Source organism: Crocodylus siamensis, chromosome 7 (assembly GCF_052110815.1).
Source record: "Crocodylus siamensis isolate JL-2025a chromosome 7, ASM5211081v1, whole genome shotgun sequence".
Taxonomy (NCBI): domain Eukaryota; kingdom Metazoa; phylum Chordata; order Crocodylia; family Crocodylidae; genus Crocodylus; species Crocodylus siamensis.
This window is the reverse complement of record NC_143401.1, coordinates 81,548,986-81,570,941: the sequence shown is the minus strand read 5'-3', so window position 1 is coordinate 81,570,941 and position 21,956 is coordinate 81,548,986. Positions and strand designations below refer to the sequence as shown.

Genomic DNA, 21,956 nt, shown 5'->3' with positions numbered 1-21,956 from the left:
AGGGGCGTCTCTGCCCTGCCCTTTGCATTGCACCGCACAGGAGCGAGTCCTCTTGCTCCTGCTTTTGGGGGCCCCCTGCTCCCAGCCGGGACAGAACGGTGCGGGTGAGGCACGGACATATCCCCGGGGGGCATCCCACCCTCTTTCAGTGGGAACGCGGCGGGGGCTGCATCACCCCGAAGCAGGGAACCCAGGCAAAGCGACCCTGGACTGGGAGAGCGGCCCCGACACCGAGACTACAACTCCCAGCAGTCCACGCTGCAGCGTGAGGGCGGTGGCCTCGTCTGAGCACTCCTGTGGTATGCTGGTCCTCGTAGTCCTCGCGGCAGGCGGCTCTCCCGCACGGCATGCTGGGAGGGGCAGTTGCCTCACGCTAGCCCCGGAAGCGCGGGGCGCGCTGGGACTTGTAGTTCCATCATTCGAACCAGCCAATCGGCGGGCGGCGCGGTACGGCGCGGGGCGGGGCCGGCGGGAGCAGGGCGGGCGCGCGTGGCGGCGGCGGCGGTTGGAGCGGGCCGGCGGTATTATAACGGGCGCGGCAAGGTAGGGCTGGGCCTGCGCGGGCCAGGGCACGGCATGGAGGCTGGGCGGGCTCCCGCGTCCCCCGGGGGCGGTGGGGAGGGGTACGGTTCCGACGGTTGCCCGGTACGGCTCAGGCCTAAGCCTAGGCCCGATCTGTGAGCCTCATCCGGGCCCGGGGACCAGCGCTTCCTTTTCTCCCTCGCCCACCCCCCCCTCCAAACACACACAGAGCGGGCCCAGGGACCCCCCATAATCTCCCCCCCGCAAACACACACCGGGCCCAGCCCCCCACCCTCCTCCTCCCACAGACAGGGGGGCCAGGGACCGCCCCCTTCTCTCTCTCACGGCCCGGGGACCCCCCCTCATTACGCGACACACACGGCCCAGGAATCCCCCATCTGTCTCACACATGCACACACACAGAGCCCAGGGCCCCCCCCCCCATCACATACATGCACGTGCACAGACATGGCTCAGGAATACCCCATCGCACTTGGACACGCACACAGCACAGAGACGACCCTCCTTCCCATTGCGCGTGCACGCACGCACACACACAAGGCCCAGGGACCTCCCCCACCCCCCCAGTCACACGTGTATACATACAGCCCAGGAATCTTTCATCTCTCTCATGGCCCAGGGACCCCCCCACTGCACATGTACATACACAGGGCCCAGGAATGCTCTCACTCTTTCTCTGCGAACCCTTCCCCCCCCCCCCAATCCTCATGCTGCGCTTTGTGCCACACATGTGGGGCTGACCCTCAGCCCCAGCCAGGAGATGGGAGGCTGCAGCAGCTTGTCCCCTTGGCTCTGGGGCCCAAGGAGGTGGCTCTAGTCTGATGCTTAGTTCCTCAGGAGGGAGGCTCTGTCTGGGGCAGGCTCTGGCTCCTGCCTGCTTTTGTATCCCCTGTGTAGGAGCAAGACCCTTGGGGGAGCTCATTTGAGCTGTTGACCACAAGTTGTGGGGCCAGCTGGGCTGCCTGGCTTGTAAGAATGGCAGGGCCCTGTACCTGAAAGCTGTCAGAGAGCAATTTTTCCAAGTATTTAGTTGGTCTGATAAAAGATATCACATTTACCTAAAAAGCCTTATCTGCCTGTGTTCTTAGACCGGCATGGCTAAAACCAGCAGCCCTTCCGGCTATGCCTAGTATTTTTGCTCTGTTGCCCCATATTTATTTGACCTGTGTGTAGCCTCTAATGTACCTTTTCCCCTGATGCTGGGTTGGTGGGTATGTTGGGCACTCTGGCCTGTTTCTTGGCTAGTAGTGGAGGGAATATGTTTTAGCTCGGAGTGTTTCCTTTCCTTTCCTTTCCTTTCCTATGCATTTTTCTTCCTCGGGAAGAAAGATTTTAAAGTTGTTTTATTACTCTTAAAATAAAAGAAATGCCCAGTGTTTTACCAAAAACTATGCATATTTCCTAAATGAGGAAAATGAGGGTGTTTGGGTAAATGTGATTTCTTTTGTTAGATCAACCGAATAGTTGGAGAAATGGTTCTTTCCAGGTTTTCAGGCATAAGCACCCTTCTTCAGGCACAGGGATGGTCTGCTGTGTACATCTAGTCTCCAGGGTCAATAGAAATGTGAAATACACTCTCTTTTTAGTGCTCTTAGTTGTGTATGTCAGTTTGCAGATCTTGAATTCCCATGTTCACAAGCTGAATTTGAACCCTGTCCTAGTTCTCATTGTGTTGTTTTGGTTTATGAGATCAAGTATGGCTTCTGCCATGGGCTGTAGATTTTCTGGAGCACCCATTTGAAATTAGAGATTTGTTTTACTTCTTCTCTGTTCTTGTTTTTAAAACAAAGACAGTTTCTTTATTTTTGAAAGTTAAGTGTGTGTAATATTAAGACTCCTTGCATGTGAAAGATCAGTTTTTACTTCTGTGCCCTTGCATATATATATATATCTCAGTGTTGTTTTCTGTACCTTCCTCTCTCAGTTTTGTTTATTGCAGTTTCTTCACCTCTGGCTTCCCTGATGCCTGCACACACTTGGTTCAGTGTGTTCAAAATATGGCTGCTTAAACCAGAATCAGTCAGCACCTGTTTTGATCTGACGTTATATCTCTGATTCCTTTCTTCTCCAGTTCATCAAATTTAAACTCTTTGATCTCCTCATCAGTGCCCCCATCCCACTCCTCTGCTTCTTATCTGATCTTGTTTGTGCTTGGGGAAATTATGAAAAAATTGAAAAGGTCTTGGAACTGATTCACCGGAATGATTTCTAAAAACTCATTAGAACTGTATGTGTACATAAGCTTCTTCCAGCTAGAGCTAATTTTATATTTACATAAACCTTGAAGCTTAACAGGAATGGTACTGGTTTCTGACAGTATGGTCTCCAGCCCATGTAAATGTTTGGTGTAGGTTTCTTCAAATGGACACAACTGTTACTTCTGCCTTCCATCCTCCAGTAATACTAGTCTTCATTTTCTTGAGATATTTGTACAGTAAAAGCTGTGCTATCCGGCATCTTACAAATTGGCATGCTCCACTAACTGGCATGCCGGCTTGTAAGATAAAATGAAACCGGAAGTGCCCACAGTGGCACTTCTGGTTTCTCCGAGCCCCCACAGCCCAGGGCAGAGTAGCCTGTGCTGCTGAGCCCCCATGGCCCGGGGGCATAACAGGCTGCCTGGGGCCATACGGGGCCTGCCTCCCTGTCCTGTGGGGCCCGCAGAGCCTGCAGGAGGGGCGGTGATGTGGCGGGAGGGGCAGAGGGATGCCCCAGATGTGGCCGGAGAAGTGGCGGCCGGGGGCTGCTCAGTTAACCAGCATATTTTGTTATCTGGCATCCCCCATTCCTGGGGGATGCTGGATAACAGAGCTTTTACTGGACTGCTTTTCATGAGACTTCTTGTGCCTGTGTGGAATGTTCTTTCTGTTGTGGTCCAGTAAGGCAGCCTTACATCTTACCTAGTTAACCAGACAAATGTTGCCTCTCTTGTGATAACAAATCCGAAATGGGAGTTGGGGGTGAAGGGCTACAGAAAAGCTTTACCAGAAATAACATTTGTGCCCATACTTAAACTTAATTATGCCACTGTGCCCTTTGTGTGTTTAAACCCCTTCTGACCTTATGTCATGTTTGATCTACAGAACACTTAGGTACATTGATGTATTCGTTGGAAATGCATGTGAATTGTAGGCATTTAGGAGCCGGGAGCATGTCTTGGTTTCTTTATTGTATCTAGCAACTTGCCAGGGACTATAAAATATCAGATTTATTTATTATACTCTTCTTTTGTTAATTTTTAAATGTAGCGACTGTCCAACAAATCTGTGGTATTTAACTTGTGTTTGTTATTAATAATTTTTCTGTGTTTTATTTTCAGATGACTGGATCAAATGAATTTAAATTAAACCAGCCTCCAGAAGATGGTATTTCATCAGTGAAATTTAGTCCAAACACATCTCAGTTTCTGCTCGTTTCATCATGGGATACTTCGGTCCGACTCTACGATGTACCTGCCAACACTATGAGACTCAAATATCAACATTCAGGAGCTGTTCTTGACTGTGCTTTTTATGTAAGCATGTTGTTTTGTTTCTGTTCAATTCAGAGTATAGTACTAAAGGTACCTAGGGAGTAATTCAAAGTAATTCAGTCAAAGGAGTGGCTATTTGAAATCTGCTCAATTTTTTACAAAGGGTAAACATAGTTTTAGGTACTACATTTGCCTCTAATTTCTATAATCACATTTCTAGTATAACGTGTATTTATACTATTTTATGCTGGTATAACAGTAATTTATACTATTTATTATTTTGCTAAAGATCCACATTAATATGGTAATTGACTTGAGTGAAATGGAGTGTACAGAAAGTAACCTCAGATGCCAAAGCCAGCAAGTTGTATCAGTGCTGCCACTGCCTACTCTGAGCATAGCCTGGCCCAGACCCCCCACCAGGAAGAGCCTGGTGCTGCCCCTGGCCCCAGCCCACAGCAACCTCTTCTTGCCCTGGCTACAGATCTGGGGGGCACATGCCCCCCGCTACCCTCCTGGGGTGCATTCAACAGCAGATGCCTCTCCCCCGGGCGAGCTGCAGCTCTGTCCTGCGCCCTACCCTGCCTCAATTGTGCAGTGCCAGCTCCACTCCCTCTCTTACTGCAGGGGCCTCAATCTGCCCCCACATGCCCCTTCCCCCTCCTCCCATCCCCCACAGCACACTTATCAACCGGATGCTGCTTTCCATGCTGCCCAGCTGCATATCGGCAGATGGATTGGTAACTGTCAATACGGCTTGTTAAAAATTGGCCATTGGTATCAGCCCAAAAAATCTCTATTGGTGCACCCTTAGTGTCAAGGCTGTATGATTTGACTGGGGCAGTGTTTTTGCTATAATTTTGAAGGGTATAATATATCTAAAACTTAGAATTATTTTTGTACAAGTATCTTGCTATTTAATCATTTTAAACAATTTAATTCAGGAGTGGTCAATGTGTGGCAAGCACAAGTGGCTCGGGTAGCCTCTGTGTGGCACGTGGCAGACCAGGGAGGGAACAGGCAGCACAGATGGGGATTGGGCAAGGAGCAGAAAAGCAGCAGATCGGGCTTGCTAAGGAAATTGGAGTGACTTGAGGAGGGTGCAAAGTGGATTTGTAGCATGGTTGTTGAAAAGTTTGCCCCCACTGCTTTAAAAAAAAAATCAGTTTTAACATCTGCCAATAAACTTTTCAGTTCTGATCTTCAAGAGCTACTTCAAACTGCTCTGATAGTGGAAAGCAACCATAAAGCTATCAGATCATAATGAGATCACTTATGTATGCAGCAGAGTTTCTATATTGCTTCAGTATATAGAAGCTGCCTTTTTGCAGGGGATAGGATGAAGTTGAGGAAGGGGACAAATATGGGGAGCTTCTGAGATTCTAGTATTCCATGGGAAACAAGAATCCAGAGGGATAATTCATGGTTTGGATAAGGTTACTCCAGTTTGTTGGGAGATTGCATCGTTTTCCTCTCTATACCCTGTGAGTTGTTGTGTCCCTCAGCCATAGTTTTAGGTCAGTGTCCTTAATTATATTATTTGTACTATAAGTGTCTAATCTTTTTGTTGTCCATATCTTGGAAAAAATTTAAATCTAAAAGCCGACAATAATACATTTGTGAAAAGTTAGTTCTGTATGGACAGCTGTAGTCAATAAACATATCATATATTCAAAGTGTATCTTTAAATTTTGTCCTGGTTTAGGAATGAATATTTTTAAGGAAACAGGCACTTGTAGATGACAAATCTTTGATTCAGTATATGTTTCTTAATAAATGTTCTGGGAAAAACAGAAGTTGTATTGTAGAGCATTTATAGTACTTTCATAATTGTACAGTTTTGCTGTTTTTGTTTGCAGTAGTCCTTAAAATAAGTAGTTTCAATGAACTAATATGATATAATAATATGGAAGTAATTACATGATGGAACAGGCATTTTGACTTGCGTTTTCAAAATGAAACAACTAAGGGATATTCGGAGTACCAGAAGGTATCGCATTTAAAAAAAATACTTTTCATATAATGCTCAACTAGTTTTTGAGACTCCTTGCTATAAGATTCTGTAATTTACTTAGCAGAATCGCAGAGGGATCAGGTTAAAAAAAGGCAGGGGAGGGGGTTATAAACCTAGAAGCCAATTTTTAATTAGTGGAGGTTGAAAAGAAACTTTCCCATGCACAACTGACGATTGTAAGTTTTCCATTGTGTCTTTTTCTGGTACTGGTCAGTTGGCCCATCAAATGCAACATTCTGTATCAACACAGATCTCATGTAGATTCCTTTATTCCAAAATAATTGTACATCTAAAAACTAAAAATATGAACAATGGTTTCAGTATTCATGAACAGGTCTGTTCAATTGTTGTGACTAGCTATGATTTTATTTAAGAAAAATACTTAAATATATTTTTTTGGTGTTACAGAATACAATGAAGGTTAAGTACTGCTTGGAATTTCCTACAGTAAACACAAATGTATTCTTCATTCACTTGTTGCTGCAATGTTATTGGAAGATCATCATCTTATAACACTTGAACTTCAGACTTTTTATAATGTTTCTTTGGCTTTAATCAAATTCAGCACATGAACATTTGTCTGGCAAGTCTTTGAGTTCCCAAACTGTAATTTGAACAGTCCATTAGTTTCAAACAAGTTTTGCTTGCATCATGACTGATCAATAACCAAACTTCTTGATTTTTCTTACATGATATATCAAACCACATTTTCTAATTTCTGTTTTACAGTTATAAGGTTATTCCATAAACCTCAAAGTATTTCTTCCAGTGATATCACCGCTCTTCATCCTAAAATAGTCTCACCTTTTGATTCCAGATAATTTGCATAGATATGTTGATCTATTTTTAAAGGAGAAATGAATGCATACAATAAGTCAGTTTCTTACTTTGCAGGATCCTACACATGCCTGGAGTGGAGGATTAGATCAGCAGTTGAAAATGCATGACTTGAACACAGATCAAGGTAAGCTGACTGAATATTGTAAGAGAGCACATTAAGTGAACAAATGAACAGCGGAATGCTTAGTTGTATTTCAGGATTATAACTGAATTGAATACAAAAACAGTAAGTGTCTACAGATACATATTTTTGTTTTGATAGGGTGAGTACAGGATAAATGCAGTTTACAATTCATGAACCTTTTCATAGACACATTTAGTGTCACAGAAAAAAGTTTAAGTGAGCAGTCATGGGTATAATAAGAGAAGGTCCATTTACTCTCATGTATTACCTACAGGAACCTATTAATTAGCCATGGATAGCCAGAAGCAGAATGAAAAGTGGTATAGTGAAAACTATGGCCTTGAGAGAACTGTGTATAATACTTTAGCCACCAGTGTCATATCATAAACATGTTCTGTAGTGAGAGAGGTATTTGTGCACCCACAAATCTTCATTAAAAGAACATCTCTGAGGTTTGCAAACAATCCTCAAATGTTAGGAAATGCTACGAATAAGGTTGTTTGGACAGCCTTGACATCATCCTAAGCAAATGTATTATGATTTGGTCTATAATCAACTGTTTTTTTTCCCCACAGGGTTACTGCCTTATTCTTTGTACAGGATGTGCTGTGCTTACTTAATAAGCCATCTTTTTGTATTTTCTCCTCACTGTTCAGTGTGTGCCATCATAATTTTATGACTGTTAGTTATTCAGACCTAGTTCTGAAGGCAGAATGTTTAATTTATTCATTTTTTTGTGCACCATATTTCTGTATTTCATAAATGATGAACACACCCTACATGACACCCTGGTCAGGTGAGGGCACGGTAGTATTTCCATTTTAGTTGGAAATTGAGGCACAAAGGGATTATAGCTAAGTGTCAATTAAGTTTGCATGCTTTGTTTGACAAAGGTAGAACCTGATTTTTCAGTGTATATTACATATTCTTTGGTCAGTTATATACATTAAGGGTGCTGGGACTCAGTCTTCTCTGCCAGCAAAACCTTGACTTATCCCCAAAATAGGTCTATCCTATGCATAAATGCAGGATTTTTATGGCTAGATTTAGTGTGTGATCATATAATTTAATACATTAATATATCTGTACATGGGGCTAAATTTTTATTTTTTATATATATATATATATATATATATATATATATATATATATATATATATATATATATATATATATATATATATATATAGACAACCTGAATTTGTAATCTCATTATTTCTTTACCATATCATTGAGTTTTTAAAAAGCAAGCTGAAAATATTTCATGTACTCAGCTTGGCACATCCTAATAATTTATTAGGAAGGCAGGAGCCTTAAAATGTACTAGTTCATGGAGCTCTAGTTGTTACCATCCATGTGGACTAGCATTAGATCTGTGGGACAAAGTGCCTGATCCCTCAGCAAATGCTGAGGTGGGGTGTTGAGGGCAGAAGGACATGGCTTCCTTGCTTTTACTCCCGTGTCCTGGACCCAGTATTGTGATGCAGCAGGGAACTTTATATATGAGGAACATTTGGTTCAGCCCCAGTCTAGAGTTTGGTGTGGATATTGTTTTTGGGGAATTAGGTAAGGTCTAGCAAATCTCCAAGCCATGTGCTAACTGAATTTTTCTTAGGCTTGTACGTTAGGCATATTTACCCAGACTTTCACAGGGTTGACATAGGCCCTGACATACTGGCCAAATTTGTAGTTCCTGCTCCAGAGGTGTAGCTGTGCTCAAGCAGTCTCATTATTGGAAACAGGCGAACTATTTAATCTAATATTGAATGGAAAAACCCAAAAAAGTGAGGAATATGTATCATATGTCAGATTTCTACCAGATTGAAAGTTGGAAAACTTTAAATAATTATGAACTGAGAATTATAAATAACTGTCATTGTTAAGCTCCCTTGGTATTGATACTGCCACCAACCCCACCCAGCATAGCCATCATTTTCTTCTGTAATCTTATACCTATATTTGCACCTGAAATGTCTTTTATATTTTTTAATAAGTGTGGTGGTGAGATCCATGTGCTAAAACGGCATTTATTATTTAACGTGGACTGACTCACTAATGAGTTTTAACAGAACATTTCAAATAACTGAGCACTTGCAAACTCTTTTTACAGCAGTGTACCAGAGATGTTTCCTTCCCATTTCTGTTTTGGAAACTGCTGCGGTGCAGGGCATGGGCAATATTGAGTTCTGCAGTAGGAGTGCATTTATTGTCTGATATGTCATGACATAGCAAGGTCAACAATGTATATTTTTTGTTGAAATGGTTAGAAGACCAAATATTCTTTAAAAGGTGTTGCAGCATGCTAATGCATTAATAAATGTCAGTGTGTTACTGCTATATGATTCTCTTGTATTCTTCATTCCAGAAATTGTGGATGTTAATAAGACTCTATAAAACTACATGTAACTTTGTGTTTCCTGTGATAGAAAACCTTGTTGGCACCCATGATGCTCCTATCCGATGTGTCGAATATTGTCCAGAGGTGAATGTAATGGTGACTGGAAGTTGGGATCAGACAGTTAAATTGTGGGATCCCAGGACTCCTTGTAATGCAGGAACCTTCTCTCAACCCGAGAAGGTTTGTACTCAAGTAATATTACAGTATTACATATAAAGTTATGTTACATATCCAGTGACTGTTAAGTGGCAGCACCTTTCTTGTATGTAAATTCTGTCATGACCCATGAGATTGTAAAGTATTTAGTGATTTTTACTTTCGTGTTAAGCCTACAATAAAAGTGTTTTGCAGACGGTATTAATCCTTAGCTGGAAATTTTAGGTTGTGCAAAGACTCTAGTTCTCATCATTAGGAAAAACAAAACTTGGTTCTGAAATTTTTTTTATATTCTCTTTTTGTGAACCTTTTACAGGTTCTAACACAGATTGAAGAAAAGTTTGTGTGTGTAAAAGTGAGATGCTAGTAACAGTGGTTTGAGTGAGATGGATGAGTTAAGCTAGCTTCCTCAGACGATTTTGCCAGTCTAATTGGTAATCCACCGAAAGCACAACTACTGTTCAGGTTCTGGGACTGCAGAGAATAAAGCCCAAATCTCCTGCTTCAAGCTGTGTGCATAAAAGACCAAACTAAATCATTTACACGATAAATTGAATTTTAGGAGGTATTATACCACAGCACCTAGGCACAGTTCTTTTCCTGTTACTGAGCAGTTATGTGCTACTGACAAATCTTTAAAGGGAAAAGGATAAATTAACTGTGACATCGTAGGCTGCTTTTCATAGTTGCATAAAATACTGATCTTTTCACTGTTAGTGGACATGTAGAAAGGCTATTTTCATTAGTACTTTGTTCTGTCTTCCTAAATGGATGTTGGATAAATATGAATATTTTCAGTTTGCCACTCCAGGGTTTCATTCATTTCTGTCTAAACATATTGTCCAATCAGAGTTATGAGCCATCAGAATGTTCCATATTGCATCTAAATAGCTATTATTTTTGTCACAACATAGCTGAATCTACTTCTGGCAAGTCCTTTGTTCAGAATAAAATAATTGCATTGTTTCTAGTTTTGATTTATAGTTGTATGTAGCATGTAAAGAACTGTGATAAATTGCTGACATATAATGGACAACCACACTGAATCAAGCTGCTTATTGGTTCAGAAAGGCTCATTATGTCACTTTTTTAATACTGTCTTTGATAAATGCATACACCTAGTCAACTGCATGACAGTGGTTTCATTTGATTTATGCTTGTCTGGTGTAGAAAGAATACTTACCATACAGGTGTGACATCAGTTTGTAAAGAAGATTTAGGATATTTTAACAGCTTTTTTGTGGTTGTTCATATGTGTATGTGAAAATTTATATTGTTTGAGTGTAATTTCTGTTTAGATTTTCATCACACTTTATATAGCAGTTAAAAATAATCATTTTAAGTGTATAGTTCCTTTTGATAAATGATACCAGGCTGCATTGATAGTATCACTTCTTATGAAGGTAAGAAAGAATGAAAGCATTCTTTCATGGCTTCTATTGCTGAGTGGACAAGTTTAGACAGAAATGAATGCAAGAATCTTACTTGCCGCCTTATGAAGCTCTCAATTCCACTGAGCTTTAGTGAGTCAACTTATTAAAAAAAGAGGAAAAAAATCAGAAATTCAAGAATGTGTTAATATTTTTCAAGATGGCAAAGTAAATGACAAGGCTCAAAGATGAAGGCAGCACAGTATGTCAGAGATCACTGTCCAGTAGTTTGTCCTAAGGTTTTTATGTTAATGTTCTTTACAAAAGCAAACTTACTTGTAAATTTATTAAGTGAAAAGAGTTTGTTTTATTTATTTCCTTACAATGCCAATCAAACCACAGGATCATGGGGAATGTGAGAGAACAAAAACAAATGGGCTGATCCATTTCATTGCAAGCAGAGATATCAAAAATTGAATAGCATTAAGCATTGCAAAGAATTGCATGTTTAATTTTTTTCATTTTAATAGCACGATGCTCACAACATGCAGTTTGATTTAACATTAGATTGCTTTTTATGAGAGTTAAGTGGGGAACTGTCAGCTACCGTACAGAACTGCCTGTGTACGTGCTCTCGTCCTGTGGAAAATAAAAGTTAACCAATAGCAGGTAAGTCCTCGATGCAACAGAAGTATGAGTTTACTTTCATTTTTCCTCAGAATACCTGTGTACGCAGGCAGTTACTGTGGAGCAGCTGCTGTTCTGTAAAGTCCCACCCTCCTTTGCCTCTTGTTAACTTTGTGTGTTCAGGCCTTCGTAAGGACTTCATATTATGGTGTTAGAACATGTTTAAGGTGTGAATTGGAATGCAGTGTTTAAGATGAGGCAGCCCACAAAAGCTTGAGATGGATAGCTACTCTGGCTAGTCTAATGTGCAAATGTATCCTGCCATACAACCTTAAACCACATACTGCAAGATCAAAAATGCTTCTACTGCAGTCACTAATATTAAAGTTGCACACTGAATAAAAAGGGGGAAAATCAATAGCTGTATTTAATTAGAGGTCATCTGCTTTTTAATTACAGAGTGTTGTTAGTTCATTCTTCATGTCAGAATAAAATAAGAATTATCAGCCCATTAGAGTGGCTTTTGATAATGTTTTTGTAAACTTTTTTTAAAAAGGTGTATACGCTCTCTGTGTCTGGAGATAGATTAATTGTGGGGACTGCAGGTCGGAGAGTCTTGGTCTGGGATCTACGGAATATGGGTTATGTCCAGCAGAGAAGAGAGTCAAGTTTGAAGTATCAGACCCGTTGCATCAGAGCATTTCCAAACAAACAGGTATGGTTGCTGTGCAGTAACTCTTTACTAAGACGTTTCTAGTAAAGACAGTTGAATCTTTTGTAGGGAAAAATAATTTGTGGTGTGACTTGTGACATCTGCTACCTTGTTGAAAAAATTTACAGTAGTTTAAAAAGTATGTTTAAACTTTAAGAATTCATAACTCAGTCCTTTTTAAAAATAAATGAACGATGTTGAGACTTCCTGTTTCAGGTGGTCATTAGCAAACATTTTAAATTACAGTGGCCTTTGCAAAAGGCTTTCAGTTAGTTTTCTTTTGCTTTCTCAGTCTTCATCTGTTTCTTTTCTGCTCAATCTCGTTTTAAAAGATGCTGGTCAGTGCATCACAGAACTGACAAATGGAGGAAGAGAGGGAAAAGATAACTTGCTATTGCTAGATAACTTTTATGGATATAAACTACAAATTCCTCAGACTTTGCCTTCTGCAACATGTAGCCTAAGTTGTAGGAAAATATATGGAGTAGTATGCAAAATATTGGTGCAGCGTTTAACTAAAAACTGTTGTAGGCTTCTTTCATACTACAGCCTTACTGAGTTCTTGCTTGGCTGGTCTTACGCCTCAGTTATGTTGTTTTGGTTACAGGGGATTGCATAAGAATAAGGTTACCTTTCTTTCCATTATTCATTCCTCACATTATAGTTTAGTGTTTCTGTTGCTTTGCCTTATTCTGGAGTGGGAAGTAGGTAACACTTGGGAATGGACTGTTCCAGGGCTCAGTAGTGAGAGCTTGGATACTTCATGCAGTGAGAGATGTTCTTTCTGGTGTTAGAATGAGTAAATAGTATGATGTTTTTCACCTAAAACTGGAGTTAGTGTTAGGTTGGTACTTCATATGGTCCTGCAATCTGGATTTGATGTAGGTAAGCATTGGTATCATTTTATTTCTGAGAAACGTAAGCATTACACTCGTGGCAGAGAGACGGCAACAGTAGATTGCTAAGTGTTAGTGCTGTGAATTAAGTAGAGGCAGACACTTATGTAATGGAAAATATTCTGATCTGATTTGAGTATTTAGTTACCCATACTTTATCCTGAACTAGTTTTAATAGAAGACTAAAAATGTTGCCTATTGACACCTGAGGTGTCTCAATAGTTGAGATCAGTAGGGTGTAAGGATTGTGACCAGACATGGGGGATTTAATTTGTTTTCTGCAATTTGTGTGACATTGGTAGTGTTTCTGGATCTGCAAATGTATCGCAGGTCTCACCAAACTTTTACTTAGCTTCGTTGAACTTTCAGGCAAGTTTCCCCTCCATGTACTTTTTGTTACTGAATCATGTATGTGTGACATGAGCTGTGCAACTAGAAAGCGTTTGTAACTATTCTTAAGTTTTTAAGTAAACATTCTTAAGTTTTCCTGTAAGGTGTTTCTTGTGCAGCTGGCTTTAGAAAAGGTATGCAACTAATCATAGTTGCAGCACTTGAATATCTAACTGGTACATTTTCTTTTCTTTTTTTGCCTAGGGTTACGTTTTAAGCTCTATTGAAGGTCGTGTTGCAGTAGAGTACTTGGATCCAAGTCCAGAAATACAGAAGAAGAAATATGCATTCAAGTGTCATAGATTGAAGGAGAATAATATTGAGCAGATTTATCCGGTTAATGCTATTTCTTTCCACAACATCCACAACACGTTTGCTACAGGTAAGTAAATATTTAAAATTGTATAGATGTATTTCTTTAACAGGTACTTGCAGACTCCACTGCATTACAAAGCTGCTTTATGTTATGGCCTGTTCAGCTGATGATAAAACACTATAACAAATTTTATTTCACTTTCTTGTTTTCACTAGGATTAGTTGCATTAAATGCTGAAACAGTTGTTGTTTGTTCACTTATGACAGCCTAACATCTAAAGATCTTTATTTATTTATTTTTTAAAACCAATTTGCAGGTGGTTCTGATGGATTTGTAAACATTTGGGATCCGTTTAATAAAAAGCGACTATGTCAATTCCATCGGTATCCCACAAGCATAGCATCACTCGCCTTCAGTAATGATGGAACCACCCTTGCAATAGCTTCGTCATACATGTATGAAATGGATGACATTGAACATCCTGAAGATGGTATCTTCATTCGCCAAGTGACAGATGCAGAAACAAAACCCAAGTGAGTGTGCTTCACTTGTATTTGAGCCTTTTTGAGCATTCATCCCAGGATTTATTAATTTTCCTAAATTCATGAATAGCATTATTGATAGCTAGTAGATAGTGCAGCTTGACAGTAGGGTTGGACTTGATTTTATCTTGTTCTCCCAAGCTTTCAATATCCGTAGGTTGATAGACGTGTGATGGATAAAATTGCACCTAGTTGTTTAGTAGGAGAATGTCAAACTCTTATTCTCTTTGAATAGTCGCTGTTATTCTAGGCTGTGGAGTTATTGTTAGCTCATTGCTTCAAAATCAAGTTGAAGAATTCAGGCATTATTCATCTGAGCAAGTTTTATTCTGTTGGATCTGTAAGAGTTAGAATTAGGTGAAATTTGTATATGCAGATTAGAGACCTAACTTTCCACTGTGGAAAAGCATTGAACTGATTCTAGGGAGACTGCATCAAAATCATGTAAGCATTCCCACTGTCTGCATTTTGGAGAATTATCTTTTTATTTGGAGTGTGCTTTTTACCCTTTGACACCAGACTTGGTGCCACCACTACTGGTAAAGGGAACATCCTTTATTGTTAGATAGAGAAGGCCTCTGCTAATGCTCAGGCTAAAGAAAGCTAAATGGAAGATCTGGCATGGTATAGAATTGCACACTGGTATAACCTCTGTTATTTGCATCAACTTAGCAGTAGGTTGAACAGAATAATTCTGTTGTTTTTTAAAGGTTCTTATGCATTTAATCAAACTGCCCAGTATTTTAACTATTTGGTTATGGGATTTATTACTTTATCTACTGTATAAGACCAATTACCTGCTGTAATACTACTTACCTTTACCAAAAAAAAATTGTAGTTTGTTTTAAATGAGAAGTTGCATCTCACTTTTTAAGTTGTACTCCAATATCATTTTATTTTTTAAGGCACCTCTCTGTAGTGTCAATCTGCCTGTTTTGAATCATTTATTTTGTGGTTATATTGAGAGTAATATTGGTAAAATACAAAATTGTGTAAATGCTTGTGGACTTACACTTTTAAAGTGATCTATTCTCTTTTTCTGGCATTATGTAAAAAGAAAGTGTCAAAATATTACCCAGAAATTATATCCATATTGCAATTACATTTTTTGTATGAGTAACTGTAAGTTAATACTTATTGTTACTGGGCTTACAGTGTTAGGGCCTATTTTCAATTATTTCTATCCATTGTTGGTTATAGTTGCTAGTTCTGTAGATGCCTTGTTCTGCTGTATGAGGAGGTTAATCTACAATTAAACAATATTTCCTCTTGGCCCTCCATTATTTTCTGAAACAGATGGTTCATCATTTCCTGGGCTGTTAAATACAGCGAGGTTAAGGTTAGACTCTTGGGAATCAGCTAGTTTTGAATCTTATTAGACTGTAGAAGGAAAACTAATAAGAATACTCCTTAATATTATTTTGTGACTGTAAACAATTATTTATTAGCAAACAATTGATCCCAGAAGGGCAAATTGTTTGAGTCAGTAATGAGCTGAGAAAAGACAGAGCATATCTGTGTATTTGGAAAATAATTGTAACGTAATTGCAATGCATTTAGACAGGCATCTTTTTGGACCTGTTTCTATCTTTAAATGAATTTCTGAAAACATTAACAAGGTTTATATGCTTTTCTGACATTTATAAGTTGCTTGTGCCAGCCTTAGGACACCAGTCTTATGGTGAATAAGAGTGGGGGTTTGTTGGGGGGAATATGCTGTGTAGTCATATCAAGGTACCTTCAAATAGCATGCTTTTTCTTTGCTTTCTGCCTAATATCTAGTTAATAGTGCTTTTTTATGATGTGACTCTTTTTTAGGTTAGTTGAACTATCTTGTGTTTGTATATCCTGTCTTTTAAACTTGTGGTTGGAACAATGCCTTTTTAATAATATGGGCATTTGGAAGGGTTTTGATTTGCTGACAACCAAATTACTACATTGAATGCTTTTGGAAGAAGCAAAAGTTTTCTGTTCTGTGCAGTTCAGAGTTGATAGTCTTTTTATTTGTTTTTTTTTTTTCCCCAAAAGTTTCCAATGAAGTTTTTTTAATGAATTTATAAAAAGTCTGAAACCTACTTGTTGAAACATTACTTTCTTTATTTCAGGTCTACTTAAAAATCTGGCAGGAAGCTTCAGCTCTTCTTTATGAAAGGCTTGTTTACCTGCTCCTAACAAGACTAGCCTGTAATGGTGATTAAAAGATAGAAGTGGAAAGAACTTTTTTTTTTTATTGATCTGCCTTTTAACTAAGAAACTTGTGTATTTCTGTACCTTTTGTATACTTCACTCTAGTGTTATTTCTTTTTTTTTTTGATTTAGAGCATCAGTGCATCCATGTTTTGTTTAATTGCAGTCTTAAAAGTAAAATGAGTCTTTCCTGTAAGCAAACTGTGTTAAAACCACTTACTGCATTTTTGTTCTGGAAGCTTCCGGTAGTTTCAGAACTGCTCAATAAATCACTTTGAAAACCTTAACTGCATGTGTGTCGTGCTGTATGAAATGAGTCTCTAAGACTGGTCCTTAGGTTGAATGTTTGGAGCTTGTGGGTTCTTGATATGGCTCATGGCGAGTCACTGACTCAGCTGTCTTTTTTTTTTCTAGCCCAATAAATGGGAAGACACCTCATCAAGGGTGTTAACCTAGTCCAGTGATTCTCAGCCAGGGTGCCACAGCACCCCAGGATGCTATTAGCTTCTTTGAAGAGTGCCCAGAAGTGTAAAGAGGTAAGCCAGGTATGTGTGAGCAGATAAGCACAGGCTTAGGCTTGCTCTGCCTGGCTGCTCCCCAAACCCCTCTACAGGGAGGTGTAAGCACTGTAATAAATTCACTTATTTGAAATGGGGTGCCAATCGATTCACAAAACTTATGGAGGGGTTTGTTGAGTCTAAAAAGGTTGAGAACCACTGACTTAGTATTCATATACTGTTTTGAAAGCATAAGCATTTAAAGCGGAGGTGTCAAACACATCTGTAACCCTGGGCCAGATCCAGACAACAGGGCTTCCCATGGGCCGGAGCCAGGTTGCATGAGACTCCTGGGCTGGATCCAGATCTGAGCAAGTGACAGTGGCAGGGGTTAATGCAGCTGTCATTTGCCCCGTCAGCCTGCTGCTGGCATGCATGCCCAGTGCCCTGGATTTTGGCAGCGGATCCCACCCCAAATCAGTGGCCCCTCTGAGAGTCCCATGAGCCTAGTGAAATGGCTTAGCTGTCTGTATGCTTGACACTCCTGATTTAAGACATGTCTAGGCAGTATTGATGACTCAAACCATTGAGGAATCATTGATCATTTGCAAGGGGAAGGTAGGGCTTTATGTAACACTTGAAATTCAAGCTGTTAGTTATTTCACTTGCATCATGCCTGTAGAGAATCTTGAGATCAATCATGATTTGGAAGAATTGAGAACAGAGCAGTACAAATTAGAAGGTCTGATACTTTGACTGTGATATAAGGTGGCATGTGTTTGGTCTTAGTTTGAGCCAGCCAACAAAGAGCAACACCGAGGTAATGGTGGAAGAAGAAACTTATGAGAGCAGGGGACTCCCTTTTGCCAAAGAAAATTGTACACCTCTCAGGAGAAGGTAGGGTCCAATCCCTCCTAACTTCAAACTTGTTTTGCTGCCACTTCTCATTCAGTAATGTAATCTGCAGTCTGACTTCTTGCTTCAGCTGCTAAACCAAACAAATGTTTCCTGTAGAGAAAACTGTATTGTGAAAATACATTTTCTGTCTGAGAAGCAACTTTGTTAAAAAAAAAAAAATAGCAGCATGGATTTGAATATTTGTTTTTTCTCATCAAATCTATTTTCAGGTTTTAAAAAATGTTTCAAGTTGCATCTGAGGCTAGCTTGTCATTGTCAATTAAATGTCTGCTGTTAATCACCTGTTTAAGTCCAGGAAAACAACACTGATTGTTGAAACAATGTAGTTTGTCATGGTAGGATAACCGGCAGTGGCTCCGGTGCATGAAGGGGCAGGCTACCATGGACTGGGATGAGGAGCTTGCACTGATGGCAGTGAAATGAAAAAGCCCATACCGATACAGAATTGAATAGTTCATTGCAGTTTAGAAGCTGGTAACTCCCAATTGCTACAGGTCTGTGGCTAATTAGTTCCTTATTAAAGACACAACTGGTAGGAGTGATTGTTGTGTGGTGTCATTTTGAGGTTTCTTTATCCACATATTGGTGGCATAATGAACATAGCTGAAATTATAGCTGGCTTTTCTTGTAGGGCTATTGGGTATGCATGTATTGTCATACTTGGTTATTTACAGTGACCAACTAACCACATGGATACTACTCCCTTGTTTTGCAGAGTTTAGATGACAGGGAAAGGTTTATGCATATGGACATTGGCCAAACAAACCAGATTGAATGATGCCAGAATTTCAAGATGATGAGGAAGTTGCATGATTGGCCAAGCTACAACCATATTCCCCCTCCACTACAATGACATGGTAGTCAGGGGGGCATATGTTCCTCCCAGTATTATGAGGAGCCCCACCAGACTTGATCTCTGTACCCAGACATTTTGGGGATGTACAGATCCTTTAATTTAGACTCTGAGCATTGAGTGTGCATTTGGAAGGGGAGGTGGCCCTACCTGCAAACTGTTTGGATGCCAGCATTCGCTGTTTTGTGCACACTCTCTCCTGCTATGCCCTGCACAATGCATGTGAAGTCAGAGGTGAGCCATTCTATAATGACAGGGCCCATGACCTCTGGACTACCAAATATGTATCTAGAAGGCACCCTAATGAATGGTTCATGCCCCGGCTTAGTGGAAACCAGGGAAATTAAAGATGCCACATTTACAGATGTTTTTGGAGCATGTCCTTGCATGAGGACGTAATAGGCAACGTGTTTTGTAATTTTCACTGAGGTAAGTCCAGATAAGTGTTCTGCTATTTTCATGCTATTGCAAAACCACCCTCTTGTCCATTTCATACTTTAGAATTTGAAAGTTGAACCATTCAGTCTTGTCAATTGTTTCTTAAAGATGATCCCCTTTAGCTTTGATATCCTTGGAAAATACCTCAATTGGTACAGGAGATCTTTGGCCCCTTGCCCAATATCTGGGTCACAGGAGGAGGGAAGGAATGATCTGGTGTACTCATTTTGTCTGTTGTGAAACTATAAATACTTTGTCCCTGAACTGCTTCTGAAATGTTCAATTCTGGTTATGAAGGCCCCTTTGAATTAAAAAAACCTTGATGTTATGGGATGTGATCCAAGGTGAGTGCTGCTTCCTTCCCTAAGCAGCAGAAGGGGGAAGGGTGTCCCAATGATGGGAGGGTTTGTGCTTCCCGTGATGGCTTTCCTTTCCCTCAAAGTATTTGACCTGTGGTGTCTGCTTATAGCTTTAAGTAATGCACTGTTACAGGCCACCTGGTTTGAAGGGTTTTGGGGGTGAGACCACCATTGCATGATGCATTACATGGCTGAAAGAGGTATTATACAACCATGAAAACAGGCAACGATTAATTTGCAGAAAAGATAAACTGACCGGATGAAGAAAATAAACAAGTTGAAGGTATGTGTATGTTGTTGGGGCTAGATGGTAACCATATACAGGGAATATAAAGGTTAAAGTGATTCCTTGAAGACAGGTAGAGCAGGGCACTATAAAAGGAAGGGTGTGAGATTTAACGTGGATAAACTTCAGAGCAGCAGGGAAATGAAAGAACAGGGTTGGTGGTAGGATGCTGGTTGCAGGGAGTCGGGGTCAGGCAGCATTAATGGTGGTAATACCAGCTTTTCTGCTCTGCTCCCTGCTGGCCTTTTAAGCAAAAGGTTTTGAATAGCTTGGGTTAGAATTGAGGGATTTGTTTCCACTTCTGGTGGTGCCTGTGTTGGGAATGAAAGGCAGTGAAGGCCCAGAAGAAAGGCTATCCATCCCCTGAATAAATGACTTGAGTGAATGACTTGTGCATTCCCAGGCCTGCGGTTGTATGCCTCAGGCTATGCAGTCTTCTTGTAAGGGATGAAGATGCACTAGCACCCACTTCTAGTGTTCACATTGGAGATTTACGCAGTTTCAGGGTCTGCTGTAGTTGTATCCCTTTGGGGAGTACAGCAACAAACAAGTCCTGGAGGGTTTGCTGGTGGTTCTCCCACATCACTGTTTCCTGTTCTCAGAAGAGGGGTGCCCACTCCTGGTCCTCCAGAGCTCTTCTCTTTCCATCATCTGGTGCTGCAGTTCCTCCTTAAGGAGAGACATAATTCCTCTTCCTGCCAGCATATCAGGACAGTGCAGTTTTGTTGCTGCTGGTTGTGAATGATCCTAGGAGGTGAGCAAGTAATATCAAGGAGTTTGCCCACAGCCCTGCAGACTCATGCAAGCAATCCCTGTCAGTGCCTTTTGGATGCTATCAGAAGCACCAGAAATCGGGTTTCAGCAGTGATGAAATAAAGCTTACCTTTCCCCAAAACACAGGGCACCTGTTTTTCCTCTTTGTACCAAAGCAGGAAAGACAAAGAACATCCTTCCAACAAGGCCTGTGATATACTAGCATAACAAATTTTTGTAATGAGCCACTACTCAAGGGCATATGCTTTGGGATGGTGTGTGTCAATGACCAGTTTGCCTTCTAGCTGGGCTTCATCCAGGACTGTTGTCCCACAGGATTGGGCCCAAGTCCCAGGAACAGCTGCCTGCATTCTCATGGCATAAATGATCAGACATCTGCCACAGAAGGCAACACAGGCTATTAATAGGAATCATTGCACTTATAGTTTGGGGCATTTATGGTGCAACAAGAGGCAAGGATGTCTATTTGCTCAGGATTCGTGCTGCCCTCAATGTTTTATAATGGCACAATCGTGGTGTGTACAGCTACAGAAAGGCATATCAGCCATGTGATCTCACTATTTCTGACCACCATGTGGTTATATACATGACTGTTCTCTGTCAACCAAACTCAGATATCTACTCTGTTTCTCCATTTCTTCTCAGCATTAGAGAGTAGAATAAAGGAGAGGAGGATAGAGAGGTTTCCACAGTAAAAACCTATTAGGCCATGTATCCACAGAAAAGGTAAAACTGGCCCTAGCATGAAGAACTAAAGGAGACCGTTAAAAGGGAGGTGAACAGGAACATTAATTAGAATGAGAGGGCAGGGTAGATTGAGAAAAGGCATGAGTGGAGGTGTAAAGAAAGGGAAAGGTACGTGGGAGGGGGAAGTATCCAGCAGGAAAAGGAATGGAGAAGAAACAAGGGAAGGCAAAAGAATAGGGAGATAGAGTGCAAAACATATGAATAGGTGAAGAAAGAGAAATGAAATAAGAGCTGGGGAGAGGGGGTGGGGGGAAATGGGAGGCAGATGAGAAAATATGAGAGGAATTTAAGTGACTTGTTTATGAATTGAAATTTTGTAATGGTATTTTGTGGTTGACTTCCAAAACAGTAGGGCAACAGCTGTTAACAGGTAAGTGGTGAAGTTTTATGTAGGTATTTGAAACCCAAAAAGGCAGCACATAGAAAATATAGCAAGGCAACTTGGCATAGAAAGGGAAGAGAAACATTAGTTGGACAGGGCAACAGCTGTGTCAGTG

The 21,956-nt window shown here is 40.5% G+C and overlaps 1 protein-coding gene across 2 annotated transcripts; it reads left to right on the top strand.

The window, feature by feature from the left end:
- The first annotated feature begins 432 nt into the window (after positions 1-432).
- On the top strand, positions 433-16,874 carry BUB3 (BUB3 mitotic checkpoint protein). Of its 2 annotated transcripts, XM_090058211.1 has the most exons (8): positions 433-543; positions 3,863-4,057; positions 6,924-6,993; positions 9,420-9,571; positions 12,101-12,259; positions 13,747-13,924; positions 14,175-14,391; positions 16,506-16,874. In XM_090058211.1, the coding sequence occupies exons 2-8, from the start codon at positions 3,863-3,865 to the stop codon at positions 16,513-16,515; spliced, it is 981 nt and encodes a 326-aa protein (XP_089914337.1). In that variant the 5' UTR covers positions 433-543; the 3' UTR covers positions 16,516-16,874. The 2 variants fall into 2 exon arrangements, with proteins under 2 accessions (XP_089914337.1, XP_089914338.1); XM_090058212.1 differs by lacking the exon at positions 16,506-16,874 and having other exon boundaries at positions 14,175-14,395.
- The last annotated feature ends 5,082 nt before the right edge of the window (positions 16,875-21,956 follow it).

What these genes read in the sequence shown, in the direction of transcription:
- BUB3 (XM_090058211.1), top strand. Translation starts at nt 3,863, where the DNA reads ATGACTGGATCAAATGAATTTAAATTAAACCAGCCTCCAGAAGATGGT. An exon ending in TTCTTGACTGTGCTTTTTAT is followed by an intron (nt 4,058 to 6,923) that starts GTAAGCATGTTG and finishes CTTACTTTGCAG; the next exon opens with GATCCTACACATGCCTGGAG. An exon ending in TGACTTGAACACAGATCAAG is followed by an intron (nt 6,994 to 9,419) that starts GTAAGCTGACTG and finishes TTCCTGTGATAG; the next exon opens with AAAACCTTGTTGGCACCCAT.